Source organism: Coffea eugenioides, chromosome 1 (genome assembly GCF_003713205.1).
Source record: "Coffea eugenioides isolate CCC68of chromosome 1, Ceug_1.0, whole genome shotgun sequence".
Taxonomy (NCBI): domain Eukaryota; kingdom Viridiplantae; phylum Streptophyta; class Magnoliopsida; order Gentianales; family Rubiaceae; genus Coffea; species Coffea eugenioides.
In genome coordinates this window covers 44,085,806-44,101,634 of record NC_040035.1, presented here as the reverse complement: position 1 = coordinate 44,101,634, position 15,829 = coordinate 44,085,806, and the positions used below count along the sequence as shown (strand labels likewise).

General features: G+C 36.8%; 2 protein-coding genes across 3 annotated transcripts; one reads left to right on the top strand and one right to left on the bottom strand.

The window, feature by feature from the left end:
* Positions 1 to 4,709: 4,709 nt before the first annotated feature.
* LOC113780439 (F-box/kelch-repeat protein At5g60570) lies at positions 4,710 to 7,098 on the top strand. The gene is made up of 2 exons (XM_027326242.1): positions 4,710 to 4,962; positions 5,188 to 7,098. Exon 2 carries the CDS (start codon positions 5,534 to 5,536, stop codon positions 6,731 to 6,733), a length of 1,200 nt encoding a protein of 399 aa, XP_027182043.1. The 5' UTR covers positions 4,710 to 4,962; positions 5,188 to 5,533; the 3' UTR covers positions 6,734 to 7,098.
* Positions 7,099 to 12,290: 5,192 nt separating this feature from the next.
* Positions 12,291 to 14,557, bottom strand: LOC113777744. Of its 2 annotated transcripts, none has more exons than XM_027322936.1 (2): positions 14,201 to 14,557; positions 12,291 to 13,897 (listed from the first exon to the last, which is right to left on the bottom strand). In XM_027322936.1, the coding sequence occupies exon 2, from the start codon at positions 13,895 to 13,897 to the stop codon at positions 12,605 to 12,607; it is 1,293 nt and encodes a 430-aa protein (XP_027178737.1). In that variant the 5' UTR covers positions 14,201 to 14,557; the 3' UTR covers positions 12,291 to 12,604. The 2 variants fall into 2 exon arrangements, with proteins under 2 accessions (XP_027178737.1, XP_027178745.1); XM_027322944.1 differs by having other exon boundaries at positions 12,291 to 13,775.
* Between the last annotated feature and the right edge of the window lie 1,272 nt (positions 14,558 to 15,829).

Here is a 15,829-nt window from a genome sequence, read left to right as displayed (position 1 = left end):
TTCCATAGTGGTGATTCTCCCTTACCAAACAGCTGGTAAAAGATTTTGGCTCGGGACTTCGAAAGCACCACATGTAGTTTTTTATAGCCGCCATGAACCTGTCCCATCCCTCTTTTAAGTTTGTTCCATTCCATGCCTTGTCTTCATTGATTCTGAGGTAAAACCCACTTCGCTCCTTTGCCCGTAATTGTAACCTAAATTAATTGCGTCCAATTGACCCCTTATTTATTCCGTTATACCGGGCAAAAAAAAGGGACATAAATGTCTTCTAATTATTATAAGGTTCTTAATGAAATCAGCTAAATTGTGTATGGTAAGTACTTAATTGTATACCCTCGCTAGCACTATAAATATATATTGGATAGAACAACTACTAATATTTAGTGAGTTTTGTCAACGCTGTCCATCATTTCCATAACCAGATTTTTTTTTTTTTTTATAATTGACAGTTTTATGCATGGATCCTGCACCTTACAACTACTATATTTTTGTCTCTGGAAAAAAGAAACTACTATTTTGAACGTTGTATCAGCCATTTTGTTAACAAAGGTGCCAGAACTTATGGTGGATATTTTAGTCTTTCCATACAAAATGAAAACAAGAATAATTGCGAATGCATGAAAGGTAATGTAGCGTGCATAAAACTGATTAGTGGATCAACATCAAGTGATGGAGGACAAATTGCATTTTCTTTTTGTGTTATTTTTAATAAACGATTATAAGGAACTCACAGTAGTGGTAGCAATACAGTCAAAGTACAAGCTTAAAAAAATTTCACATGAGAACTCACACTAGACTTCAACTCACTCAATACCTTTGATATTATTTTTTTTAATAGAATATCACAATTTCATTATTAATGATAGAAATTATATCGTGTTCAAAAAAATTTTAATGCTTTTAATATCTAAAATCACAATTGCGATCACTAGATCAAGCTCTCATCACTAATTGCACTTTTACATGAAGATTATTATATTTGTAACGTGTGGACACTCGGCCAGTTCAGATGAGTTTCAATTTCATCTCGACCAGTTCCATACATACGAGGTGACACAAATCTCGACTTAACGCTAGTATATGATATGATTGATGTGACAATTTGTCACCCTATGATTCAGATCTACTCCTTAACACTGCCGCCCTACTCTATTCTACTCTATGAGGTAAGACTCTCATCATTTGGTCTCTTAGTCCCGCCAATATCAATGCCGATCACTCATCAACTTGTAGGCATGCAATGCTATCCAGCCTTACTGGCCTCATTTTAATCTAAATAACAACTGATTTAAGTATCGGAGTGAACTCGGAGCACAAAACCCCGACCTCTGTTTTTTCTTGTGTTGCAGACGAGTCTTGATTAGTGCTTAAAATGAATCGAGCTGCTCGCGTAGTCAAACTCGGCTTGAGCTCGATCAATATCGAGCTCGAGCTGGCCGAGTCAAATTCAAGTTCGAATTCGAGTTCAAAATATTAATCTTGTTAACTCGCGAGCTCAAGTATATATATTTATTTTTTATTTTAATAGTAAAATTACATATATGTCCTTAATATTTTATTATTTATTAAGAAAAAATATTATTTTATTTATTTTTTAAAAAAATAATTATTTTATTTTTTCGAGCTCGAGCTTTAAAATTGTCAGTTCATCGAGTTCGAACTCGAGTTCGAATTCAATAAAACTAAGTCAAGACTCGACTCGATTAGGCCAAAGCTGAACCCGACTCGATTCATTTGCAACTCTAGTCTCGATCACATCGGACCTCAGGCTCATCCGGAAGGATCTTGCTTGCACACAATGAGTGCTTGCGCCAATGACAGAAGGCCTAACAAAACAAATAAAGAAACAAACAATTACGGCATTCTCATCAACCGCGTGTTTTGCGGTTGCAGCAGGAGCATGAGGCGAGCCAGCTTTGCCATTAATATGCTGTCGCAAGGATTTTGTTCTCATCTTCCACAGGAATTTTTGACTCGAGACGTTATCAGCCTGCATGTCTTTCATAAGCAATGGCATCACCTCATTTGAATAGTCTAATCATCCAACAAGTGTTGGTTACAATATCTAAACCCAAAAAGAAAAAAAAATTATCACCTCATTTGGTTTTTTGGGTCACAATCAAAATTCTAAGATAGATGGTGAAATTTATCAGTCTTGTTGTTTTACCCTTAAATTTTGCATCAGATGCGATTATCTATTGCTCCCACCTATTAATATTAATTGAGCCCTCGTATCATTTGTTTTCCTAATATGATTACGATAGAAAATGCAATGTCGACATTTATTCATTGTTCAAGTCAATAATAATCTTACTAAATTAACCATCTTTTTTCATGTTAAAAGCCTATTACTATATTCCAACAAGTACGGCTTATGAGGACATGGAGGATAAGTTGATATTATTATTGATGAGTTGACAAGGTAGCCTGAGCTATTATGGAAGCTTGCATTATACTTCTGTTTTTATTTTGGAGCATAAACATGTGCTGACAGGGACAAGTAACCAAAGTTTTTTCTTCTTCCTTTCAAGTACTTTATATTATCTCTTAGTGGTGATTGTGTTTCTTTCTTTCTTTCTTTCTTTCTTTCTTTCTTTCTTTCTTTCTTTCTTTCTTTCTTTCTTTCTTTTTCTTGATGTGATTAGGTAGCAACGAATTCTTGATGCTTTCTGGGCTAAGTACAAAGGGCCACTTTTCTCGTAATTCATAAAAGAGAATAAAAACATCAAAGGAGAAAGGTGAAAGCAATGAATGGAATTGTACGTACGTGTGTTGTATTACTTTGATTGGAAGGGGATCTACGAATATTTTAACCCATTGAACCATCAACAAGTTTTGATTGTTTTACCTATTCCTACAATATACTTATCGATTATGAGATTTTATTTTATTTTATTTTATTTTAAAAAAAAACTTAATGAACACATTATGTAGCCCGTCTTGTGGATTTACCATAGTAGTACTCTTCACGTTATTCCGTAAGGGAAAGCAGTTCGTATTTTCATTTTTGTTAATTACATTTCCGCTATCATTTTAATTTTATAATTTTTATTTATTAAATTATACGATAAAATAAATAGTAACAGCGTAAATATCCATCCAGTAATTGTTTTTATTTTTTTCTTTTTGCCAAGATCTTAATTGGTGAATGTGAATAAAAAAAATCTGACCTGAAAAGCAAGGAAAACCAGACGCAGACAGGTAGATGCCAAACCGAAGTTGATTGCTGCTGCAGGACTTGTACTTCTACTGTTTGATCCAGCCAGGAAATTAATAAGGACGCTCAACATCAGCCAGCCACGTATATTTCTTTCTTTCTCTCTTTTTTTTTTTTTTTTTTTGCCATTCACTTTGCCGTATGGATTGACATTATTATTATTATTGTACGTAAATTTGTTTTCAAGCAAATTATTACATAATTTAAATGCTTGAATTGGATATATTTCTTTCAGGGAAGAATTCAAATTGACCATTTATTTTTTATTTTTTTGATACAAAAATTATTACAATGACAGACACCTAAGCTACTCATAAGACCTGTACGTTAGTGCACTACAAACTCATGCCATCCAAAGATTAATTCATTATTGGAATGGAATTTTAAACAAAAACCTCATAATTTTTTCTTTTTTTTTTTTTGGGTTTTCTTCTGTGGGCCAAAACCTCTTGCTGATGGCAAATATGTTCATCAGTTGGAAATTGTCAGAGTAATCAAAACTGTGAACAACTAGTAGAAGACAAATGTTGACAAATGTTAACTGGCAAATTAGTTGGAGTAGCATGAATATGATTGCTTTAATCATATTATATATATATATATATATATATATATATATAAAACTAAGTATATGCTTAGCCACCGTGTTTGACCAGTTCTAATTCTAATCATCAATATGCTTAGCCCATGTTTACTCTTCTCAGAGATTGATTTGCCTTTGACACTTTGCCTTTGTCCAACCCACATCACATGGTGAGAAAAGGCAACAAGGGTCAAACTTGTTTACTGATCACCTCATCTATTATTAATTTTTTCCGAAAGTGAGGCTAAAAAATGTTGCTTCTTCTTTCTTCTAATCTATTTACTAAGTAATTCGAATTGGTCAAACATTGTAAAAATATTTCCACTTTGAAGGGAAAAAAACCGCTTCAAAAGCCAAGCATATGAGATCTGTCCACTAATCATCATTTTAACATGATAAGAACCTCCATATTTTCCATTGGTATATGTAAATCCATAACCTAAAAAGTTAGATTACCCTTAAAAATTAGTTACAAAGCCATAAACCATACGTTAATTTTTGAATTGAAATCAATTGCTAATTCGTTCTGTCATATATATGTTTTGTTGAAGAAGACACGGCAGCAAGTAATAATTAATATATTGTACAGATGAGATAGAACAAACAATAATGAGAAATTTCACAAGCAAATAGTCAAAGCCCCCCATGCTTTGCTAGATTTTAGAATTCTTGTTTCACTTCAAATAAAAGAGAGCTAGCAAATAACTTCATTAATGATGAACAAAATCTAATAAATGTACTCGACAAAGTACAACCAAAAGTGGGGAACTTGAACTGGAAAAATGTAGAATAATATGTGAATTTCCGGGCAGAAAAAAAAACTATCTAATTAATCAGGGACTAGCATCGCAAAGAGAGATATACTTTTCTCTTTGGGTCTCTCATTCACTAAACTCCACTTCTCGCCTGCCCTCACTCACTCTCTCTCTCTGTCAAATAACCGCTTCCGCTTTTTCTATCCCTCTCTAACACATAGACACGCACCAGAAAGTGTCTCTGGTAAAATGTTCACCGGGAATCAACTACCGGCCTTTCCAACCTCAGAAAAACATTTATTACGATTTTTCTTGGGCAGTGAAATCTCCTTCCTCAGGCTCTGACTTTTCTCCGGCGTAGATGCTTCAACTTTCCGGCGAGATCCGAACATCTCCTCTGAAACCCGGTTCGAATCCAAATTTATTTACTTTTCTCTTTCTGGTATTTATTTGTCTGGTAACTTGCCATCAAAGTCGTTGCAAGTTATCTTTCTGAGGAAAACATCTGAGAAAATAATGAAAATTGTGGAAGTGTTGGTTAAAGATTAAATTTTTATTGGATTTTTTTGGCTTAAATTGGTGCTTTTGTTTATTTGGGATTGGTATTTTTGTATAATAAAGTTGAAATATAGGTGTTACTTGAAGAGGGGGTGCGGACTTTTCATATGAGGTGTTCAGTTTTTGAGGTTGTTTAATTGATGGATACGATTTCAAGGAAGTGAAAACTGGTGAAAATTCGAGCAATTAATGGAGTAGCTGATTTGGTATTTCACTATTCAGCTGATAAAGTTGGCATATAGGCGTTATATCAACAAGGGGTGTGGATTTTCCGTACGGGTCTTCAGTTTTTGAGTTTCTTGAATTGATGGACAGGATGGAAAGATAGAGAAAAGTGGTTAAAAATATGACTGTTTGACAAAGTTGCGGATTCAAGATTTCTTTTTCATTGCTTTTCTAATTTGTCCGGGATAGGATATCATGGTTTTAGAAACACAGAAGTTGAAGAAATTGCTGACTTCTTCATATAAGATGAATAAGTTGAATTCTGATTGTTTGGTGGGGGGATTAAAAGGAGGAGAAGTGGCAGTGAGGTCAGGAGTAGGTGATGATGATCAGGGTAACTTTGGATCAAATGATTCTTTTCTACCTGGTCTACATGATGATGTTGCATTGACATGTCTTGCTTGGGCATGCAGATCAGATTATTCCTCATTGTCTTGCCTAAATGCGAGGTTTAATAAGCTAATTAAAAGTGGAGACCTATATGAGCTGCGGAGGCAGTTGGGCATTGTGGAGCATTGGGTGTATTTGGTATGTGATCCAAGGGGATGGGAAGCATTCGATCCCTTTAAAAACAGATGGATGAGGTTGCCTAAAATTCCCTGTGATGACTGTTTTAATTATGCCGATAAGGAGTCATTAGCTGTGGGGAGTGAATTGCTGGTTTTCGGTCGTGAGTTGTTTGAATTTGCTATTTGGAAGTATAGTTTGGTTCATCGTGACTGGGTGAAGTGTGAAGGGATGAACCATCCTCGGTGTTTATTTGGATCTAGTAGTCTTGGTTCGATCGCTATTGTTGCAGGGGGGAGCGATAAGAACGGTAACATACTGAAATCTGCAGAGCTTTATAATTCTGCCACCGGCAGGTGGGAGATGTTGCCAAACATGCACTGCCCACGACGGCTTTGCTCTGGTTTTTTCATGGATGGAAAATTCTACGTGATTGGTGGGATGACTAGTCCAACTGACTCCTTGACTTGTGGGGAGGAGTTTGATCTTAAGACTAGGAAGTGGAAGGAAATAGAAGGCATGTATCCAACTGTTAATAGAGCTGCCCAGGCACCACCTCTTGTTGCAGTTGTTAACAACCAGCTTTATGCGGTTGAGTATCTAACCAATATGGTAAAGAAATATGACAAGGAAAAGAACTCTTGGGATGTGTTAGGAAGACTCCCAGTCAGGGCTGATTCTTCAAACGGTTGGGGTCTAGCTTTCAAGGCCTGTGGGAAAGAACTTCTTGTTGTGGGTGGTCAAAGGGGCCCAGAAGGTGAAGCAATTGTGCTGAATTCTTGGAGTCCAACATCGGGGGCCAAGAATGGCACTTTGGATTGGAAGGTCCTTGGTGTGAAGGAGCATGCTGGGGTCTTTGTTTACAACTGTGCTGTCATGGGTTGTTGAGAGAATTTTCTCCATTGATTACTCAAAACCTATGGATCTCTGATATGTGGCCTTGGTTTAGGTTGTTTCTTCAGACATTTTTTGATTGACCAAAAATTTGTTATCATCTGGATCTCCGTACCTCATATCTCGAGAGGGGGACTAGTTTTACAATTTTGTAAACATTCCTGTAACTAAATGTGCCTCCTGGTGCTCATAATTCTGTGGCCTTCTATTTTCAAGGGTTTCATCTAAGATCCCGTCTTTCATCTTTTCCTTATTCTTGGAACAGTAGAAAGTTGCTTTTTTTTTTTTTTTGGATTTATCTATCGTTAACTGGAGAATGGCAAAATAATGCAGAATTGATGGGATCTGAGTTAGCTTTCTCTTGTGCCTGCATCTTTTGTACTTTGTTCTTGTCCTCGGATGAATTAAAACTGGCTCTATTCATTTAAAGTATTTGTTGATTTTTGCCGCACAGCTTGCTGCAATATAAGACTCCTTCCGGTTCTTTTCTTATGCGTGTGGAAACTTTCAGATTTGCCAATCATATTTCCAGCGCACCAGTCATGTTTGTCCGCATTATAGACCAGTGAAGTTATATCTCTGAGTTGCACACTGTCACTGGCTCAAAGCAGAAATAATGGAGTGAGAGTCATGGACTTAAATTTACATGGGGAGTAGTAGCCTGTGCAGCAATGAAACCTCTGTCACCCAACCCCCACCACACTTTCTTTAGCAGGTTTTTCTTTTTTAGTTTTGTTTTTTCATGTTTTTTATTGCTTCACTGCAATTCAACGCTTTTACTGGGGATGTGGCAATCAGTACCCCATTATCCTCCCTTCACCTGCTGGCCCTGGCAGTACAAAGTACAAACTCACATGGTCATTTTTTTTGTCAATCAAGTAGCCTTCTCAGTCGTAGTCAGTCTTGATTATTGGTCACTGAATCGATGGATTTGGCTTTGATTACTAGTCCCGTTCCGTTTCTATATGCTTGAGCTCTGGAATTGCTGAGGATTTTAGTCTAAGATTGGCTTCGGACAAGTTCAGAATGGGAGTATACGTGTAACTCTTTTGACTTTTCAATCCCAGGAAACACTTAGCTAGCAGAGTCAATCATAACATTCATACATTTTGAGGTTGAATCATTATGCACCAACCCTTTGGTTGGATGGTAAAAATCTGGAAGTCAAGACAATAGTGGCTTGGAACCAACAAAAAAAAAAAAAAAAAAAAACCAAACATTCCTTTCAATTGTGAGCTTTAGAAGGAAAGAGAATAATAAACGAGTTCATCTCTAAAAACTTCTTTCGTTTCTTCCATGAGTTGGAATAAACGTGGAGAAGAATGTGAGACTCCTGACATTTTAACGCTAACAATGCATAAAAAAAAAAAAAACAATCATACAAGAAATATATATACTGCTGTTAAATCATGCACATGTGACATATATTCATAATTATTAATACTATAAAAAATTCGTTACGGTGCCAAAATATAAAACTGTAACTTTTTCTTTGTATGCTATCTTCTTCTCTCGTTACTTTTTTTTTTTTTTTGTCGACACAGGAGTGTCCGAGTCAATCCTTACGGGGCCCGACTAATCCCCTGCGGCCCGAGCCCGGCGCCCCAACCCAACCAATGCACGATAAGTGCACAGGCGTCCCCATAGCGCAGTTTCGAACCCGGGACCTAAAGGTCCCAAGGAAACGCTGCTACCATGTGATTAAACCCTGCTACCATGTGATTAAACCCTGCTACCATGTGATTAAACCCGTGGGGGCTTCTTCTCTCGTTACTTGATTTTGCTTCTTCTTTCCTTTCTCCCTTCAACTCTGAAGTGGGGGTAAATATTTAAATAAATATGTATAACCTGATGATACAGAATTCTTGAACACTATGGATGCATGATGAGTTGGGGTATGGTCCTTTTCGCACGGCTTTTGAGTAGTGATTTTGTTTGTGTACTGGATCTAGAACCTTTCATGAATGAATAGGAGGGGCTTTGTTCGTTCGTTATTGAATAATTGTTCTTGGACTGCATGTGGGATCTGACTTTTACTCCGCCACACTTTAGTACTCTCTCCCAGAGGCCCCATAGGCCCATATGGCATATACTTGTTATGGCAAATCTTTGGTGTTTAGCCGGGTCATCTTACCCTTTATGGACAAAGCCTCCTGGAAGAGGAGGAGTGTTTCCACCGCTGCTACTTTTCATCTTTCTTTCAGAGGCTGTTGGAAATCCATAACTCGCACCTGCTGACTCCATCATTGTGTTGTTTATTTATGATCTAGGTACACTTTTTTGTTACTTTTATGAGTGAAGCCCAATTGAAAGATAAATAGCCATCCATTAAGTATTTGAGTAAATTTTATATACACTATTATGGTTGGATGGATAATACATGAACAAATTTTGCACGTGTATCATATATCTAATGGTGATAGTGTATATAAGATTAATCCTAAGTATTTTCTGGAGTTGAACCTGACTCGAGAATTTATTTCTCTTTAAGGGGTTTGACTTTCTATAATATTTAGAGTAAATCTTATATATACTAACACTGTATACACTATCACCATTTAATTCAAGATATGTGTGTAAAAGTTGAATTTCAAATTCAAATTTTATCTAGTTGTTATTCATCCAATGCTGATAGTGTATACACTGTCAGTGTAGGATAGATTAATCCTAGTATTTATAGCCGTTCTCCTCTTGTTATTTCGAGTAATTTTTTGTATCATAATTTTGAAAATCCAGTTTTTTCTTTTTTATATTTTCATTTGATCTGAGCTTAAAATTTAGATCTGACAATGGACGGAAAAAAAAATTAACTAACATCTACTCGAAAACTAAGCACGAATCGAAGCACCTTCATAAGACTACCTACCTGAAAACTAAAAACGTGATCAGTTAGATGCACTCGGTAGTCATTCGCAACAGCGCCTATTCTCTTCAGTTTTGTCAAACAAATCCACAATTAGGCCTTTACGATTGGTTCCCTCACGTTATCGAAATTTTACGGAAAAACAAGTCATGGATAGGAGTATTATAATCCGTATTTGGAGCTAAGGATGCCATTTGAAAAAGCGGGATTCCGATTAGGGATGCAATCGAATTGAATCGAGATCGAGTATCGTCATACACGAACTCGAACTCGATGATTGCGCACAGAACTCGTGCTCGACTCGCATTGGTTTGAGTCAATGCGAGCCTTATCGAGTTCAAGTCAGAAATTTTCATTTTTTTTTTACAAATTTTGAGCTAAAAGACATTATTGCCCTTTAAAAAATTTCATACGACCTGAAATATTTCGTAACTTCAACCACTCTTTTAAGCATAAGGATAATTTCATAATAATAATATATTAGAGAATTAAAATTTAAAAAACTAGATAAAACTTGACAAACTTTTGAACATTCCATTTGGATACTCGAATACGATTTGCTCAACTTATCGAGCTATTTGAATTCGACTCGAACTCGATCAACCGAGTCCAAGTCAAATTTTTTTATTACGAGCAGCTCGGTTCGATACAGCAGAAACTTGACGCCTTTGATCGTGCATTTAAAAAATAATGCCAGTAATAAAGTTACTGAGTTCCACATCAAAACTTTAAAGACATGTCATGTTTGCATTGGAAAGCGTGATTAAGCCCAGGTATACACGTAGATAACCTAAAAGTTGAAGCAAAAGATTTATGTTGTTTTGAGACACGCTACCACCAAAGTTGGTGGAGTGGAAAGTCAGGGGATCAAACACTGCCTCCCACCATTGGCCACAAAATGTGGCAAGCCACTTCAAGTGGCTTCCAGACAAGTGCCCTATTAGACGAGTGCTTGGTGCACTCGTCTGGGCCGGTAAGTAGTTCAGTCCCCTCCGATTTTTCCTTGACCTCTTCAGGTCCTCCCCTCTCCGTAACATAGAATAATTGTAGGTCTATCGTATCAACTAAAAAAAAAAAAAAAAAAAACCACTGCCGCTGATAAGTTTTGGGCCTTTTGGGCCGTTGACTTTTTCATCACGTGAGGAAGATCAATTTGAGGGCCCTGCATCTGAGGATGAAGACGGTCTTCTACGTTGATCATCAAAGAGTATATGTTGGATTTCTATGCATTTTTTTCGCTCATCTTCGGCCATACATGAACTTGGCAAGATCCAAGAACATTTGTTGGTTGTTCAACAGCAGATAATAATGGATGGTCTTTTGCGTGCAGTCCAAGGCACGAAATTGGAAGCAATGAGGATTTCTCTTTTTGCGCTTTGGCGCATCAGAGAGTTTCCTAACAGAAAATGCAAAATGTACATATACTAGATGAGCTAATAATGAATTGCTGTACCAAGGCTTTCTATCTTAATTTTTGACTAAAATAAAGCGGTAATATCTGAAGGGCCAGTTATAATGATCTGATGGAAGATAGAGCAACCGGATATTGAAGGAAACTGTAGCCACTTTGCTCAAGAAGTTGCACAGATAGAAGAGAGAAATTTAATTTGTTCGCAAGGAGCAGATGAATTTCAGTTCACCAGGATGTCAGTCAGCGTCATATATTGCAGCCTCATTTTTCTTGACAGCAGGATTCACCCGTTCCATTTGCCTGCATAGGATGGAAGCAAGTTCATGCCAAAGATGCATAGTAGTAATTACAAACTCTTTTCTTGATTCAATAAGTGCTATAGATGCTGTTGAACACGTTTGAATGCTGCTGATTCCCCCACTTAGGAGCCTCATTGGAGCAGATCTAAGAGGTGTTGCTGCCCCACAGGGTTATTTCTTGTCAATTAAATGCTGTCAAACATTCAACAGTGAATTGATACTCATTAGTACGCGTCCCAAAGGTACTATGGAACTCCCCATATATATTGATACCATAAAATGTTTTGTCCTGGCAAACATGCTACCATTCTACAAATGATACGGCCTTGATAATTAGCCAAACCAGATCCAGTAGGAATTTACAACAATGAAACAGCCGGAATACAACATGCAGAAAGATGCAGAAAATAGCAGTACTAAGGCTTAGTTTGGGAGTTTAGGATAGAAAAGAGAAGAAGGGAAAACTTTAGTTATGAGAGAAGAAAAGAGAATAGAAGGGATTGTTATGTTGTTTGGGAGTTTTGAAAATTAGTGAAATAATTTTGGATATAAAGTCATTAAATATTTGTTCAAAACCTTTTTAAGGATAAAATAGGTATTTTAAAAAAATTTCACAGGCCTCCTCCAAATTTCTCTCCAATTTGGGAGGAAAAATTTTGCCTAAGATTCATCGTCCGATTTCCTTTCATTTCTTTCTTACTAAAAACTCACAGACAAAGACAAAGGAAAATCAACTCACGTTACTCCAAATGAAGCCTTAGGCTTGAGTACAGTCACTTCCAGCAACTCGCGTTACCACCACAAGCCCGCAGATGGCGTTAAAAGCCAATGCAAATTTATGTATTTACATTACTCCGCAGCTATCGATAATAAGGCAGACCATTATGTTATCCTCACAGGATTCATGTTCCGGTAGCCATTCAAAAAAATCACGCCTCAAAGTCAACTCTGCCATATCTTAACCAGTTGGCAGACGAAGATAAATTAAATACCCTTCATAACATAAAGGAGTCTAGTACTGATACATGAAAACTCCCAAAGACATACAAAACAGTGACATGGAAGAGAGTGGCTGATTATCAACCCACACACTCTCCTCAATTTATTTTACATTCAATAAATTAAAGATCCTCCATAACCTAGAGGATAAGATCTCACACTTGAAACACTAGTAAATAACAGTTCAAAGGAAAGAGTTGTAGATCAGAAATCTAATCCACAAACTTTCCTCGATTTATTTTACATAGTAACTTTGAAATGATATATGGAAATGAGCAAATGTTTCATGAGCTTCAGTCCCCCAACCACTGATGAACAAACACACCAGAATTTCTGAGACTTCTGAAAAGACTCATGCAGTCTTCACAAATGGCACCTTTGCAGTCTAGCGACTCTGAGCACTTGAGGAAAAGTTCATCAACGCGGCATATTACTCCAGTTTTGAACAATTCACCAAGAATGTTCAACTTCAGTGTTCTTGTGTTAATCCTAAGGACCACAAAATCATCATCTTCCACTGTTTCTTTAAACCAGCGAGCAAAGTCAAACCCTTCTGTATCCATTGGAGCACTCAAGTACTCATCAGAGTCCAGTTCCGGAGCAGCATTTTCTCCTGCGAGGCCTGGATGGTAAATAAAAGTGATACCAGGAGTTTTGATGTGAGAAGACAGGACAGAAGTGTTATGATCCATCAAAAATACACTGAATGCTCGTTTACCAAATGAACTATAAGGTTTAAACAGCTCATAAATACTCAGGTTTGTGGATTCGTCTGCACCAACATTGATGTAAATGAGTCTGTTCCTTGTTGAAGTATTCAAAAACTTGGGCAGATAAGAAACTTCCCTCTTGGTATGTAGTGATTTTTCATCCGTTAGGGGCTCAATGAACTTCATAAATGGTTTGTTATTTGTGATGGCAGGGCATTCATTTGGAAGTTGAAATTGCTCAAAGAAAGCAGCATTTTCAAATCTTTTCTTAAAGATGACTAGAGCATTTGAGCCAACACCACACACATGTATGATTTCAGAACTCTTTAAATATAATGAAACTGGTGTGGCAGACCTAATCAGGCTTCCAGAGTAGAAGTCATGGGCACCAACAAGCATAGCACCAATGCCACCTGGACGTAAAACACGCTCAATCTCAAGCACGAGAAGAGCTGGCACAGATACCCCATCAAGAGCTCTCGAGAACAAAAAATCGAAGGAATTATCCGCAAAGTCGAGCTCACAAACAAATCTCCGTTTTAGAAGTGAGAAAGATGGGTGGCTACCAACAGCAACAGCATGTCGGAAACCCAGCTCTCGCAGAGCTGATACAGCAGAGGCAGAACCCTCCCCAACACACAAAGTTTTCGAATTAGGATCCAGCAAATTCTTCCCCATAAGCTCCTTGAAAACATTATTAGCCAAGTTTTCAGTCTCTTTGCTAAGCATCTTAAAACCCCCATAAAGAGAAAACCTAAGAACCGAAAGGGGATTTGAAAACTTGCTGACATTGTAATACTCGCTAGAGCCAAAGTTCAGTGGGCATGCATCCAAGTTCAGCAAAATTGGCTCCATTTTTCGAGCATCATGGGTCATCTGTATAATGGAAAGCACAAGCAGAGCAGACCCTAACGCAAATGCCTTAACAAACATACGTTTCATTAAAGTCCCACGTAGCATTTGCCATTTCAAGACCGTCAAATCCATCTTTTCTTTTGTCCCAATTATCCCAAAGACAAGGCCTTTCAGAGTTTTCTACCTCAGATCTAGATAAATCAATCAGGAATCAAAGTGCGTGCAGCTAAAGTTGTGATTTTGGAGTTGCAGTTCACAAAATCAGTAATATTGAAATTGAAGCCAACAGAAATGTAAAAATAAAATACTTAGCGAGTACAAAACCTGGAAGAGGTGTGATTTCCACCCACGAGTAATCCCATTGACATTTGGAACCCAAGCCAGACCCTTTTTGGAACCCTTTTCGGCATTGAATCAAGCATCTTGTCCACAATCATCAAATCCAAATCTATGAACCAGTTCTATCCTCCTTACATCCTAACAATGTGTGCTTAAAACTCCCTACTATTTATCTACATAGCATTGATTTCTATGAACAATTTCAAGAGTTCTCCAGAGAGGTTTCTGGGATTTGGATCTGAAAGAACTAATGGGAGTCAAGTTGGAGACGGTGAGAGGAGTCCCAGGCGACTTGGGGTGAGGTTATCAAGTACTTACTGAGTATCGAGTGATAAAAGGTCAAAAAAGATTCCGAAGGTTCTTTCCCCTCGCTCATATTACACACGTGCCCCTTTTAAAGGGACAGACGCCTTGAGCAAAATAAGTGATAAAACCATACGATCATCTACTAATCACTAGTTAATTAATTAATTAATTAACTAAAGTTCTAGTAGTACCCTTTTAGTTACATTTTAGGATTTTTCTAAACGAATATTATTCGATACACGTTGTTTTATTATACTTATACAGACACTCACATGTATTATACTCCTTCAATGCGAACACTTTTTTACCATAATGATTTTTTTAATTAAAAACTAATATTTTAATAAATTTTATAGCGTTAATCAAATCCTATATTTTATTTCAAAGTATCTTTCTTCCGTTGGTGATGTTTATACTCTCTAGGTTTGGACACATCATATCACATGCAATAATATCATGAAAGTTGTCGGTCGATTTGGATTTGAGTAATGACTTGTTTTGAGGTAGCCTCTGCGTACTAGGTAATGATTAAGAAAGAAATTGTGTGTCACATCGAAGATTATGAGTAGGTGGTGCAAGTATTTTCTTTCTCTTTTTTTTTCCCATTTTCTGAGAAAAAAAAAAGGTTAGCATTAACATTTTGAGAATGCATTAGAAACCTTTACGCGCAATAATTAATGTTTGGATAGGAATTTATTTGGATGATTTATTTGAAATAATTACTATAATATTTTTTGTGATGTGATGTACGTGAGATAAAAAGGTGATTGAAATTTGTGAAGTAAATTTTTTTATTTCAAATCTCTCTAGTCCAAACACTTATTTCTGGAATCCTTAGCTATGTCATGAATTTCTATTTACTGCAGTGTTAGAAAATCATCTGTCAGATTGGTAACATGAATGATCCGATCCACTGAATTTTGATATTGATGATTCTTTAATCTCAATCTTTCATCAGGGTTTTGTTTAAAATGCAGAAGTTTTTGAACTTTTCAGTTTTCCAGTTGTACATGTAGATCTTTCATATCAATGCATCCTCCAAATCTTCAGCTCCATTGTATGTGACCACGTCACAGCAGCCATAAATTATTAGTCCTTTAGATCTTACACAGCAAAACTTACAGGAATCTTCTTTTCTTTTTTCTAACCCCCACTCCCCATACTTTTTCTGGTGCAGGCTGGGTGACTTCAGAACGGAAACCTATAATTCTTGAATCTTTATAGATGCAATGATTAATTCATACTGTTCATTATTTTGTGAAGATAAATCTACCCTAGGGGTAGTGCTTTTTCACAGTTGATCTAAGA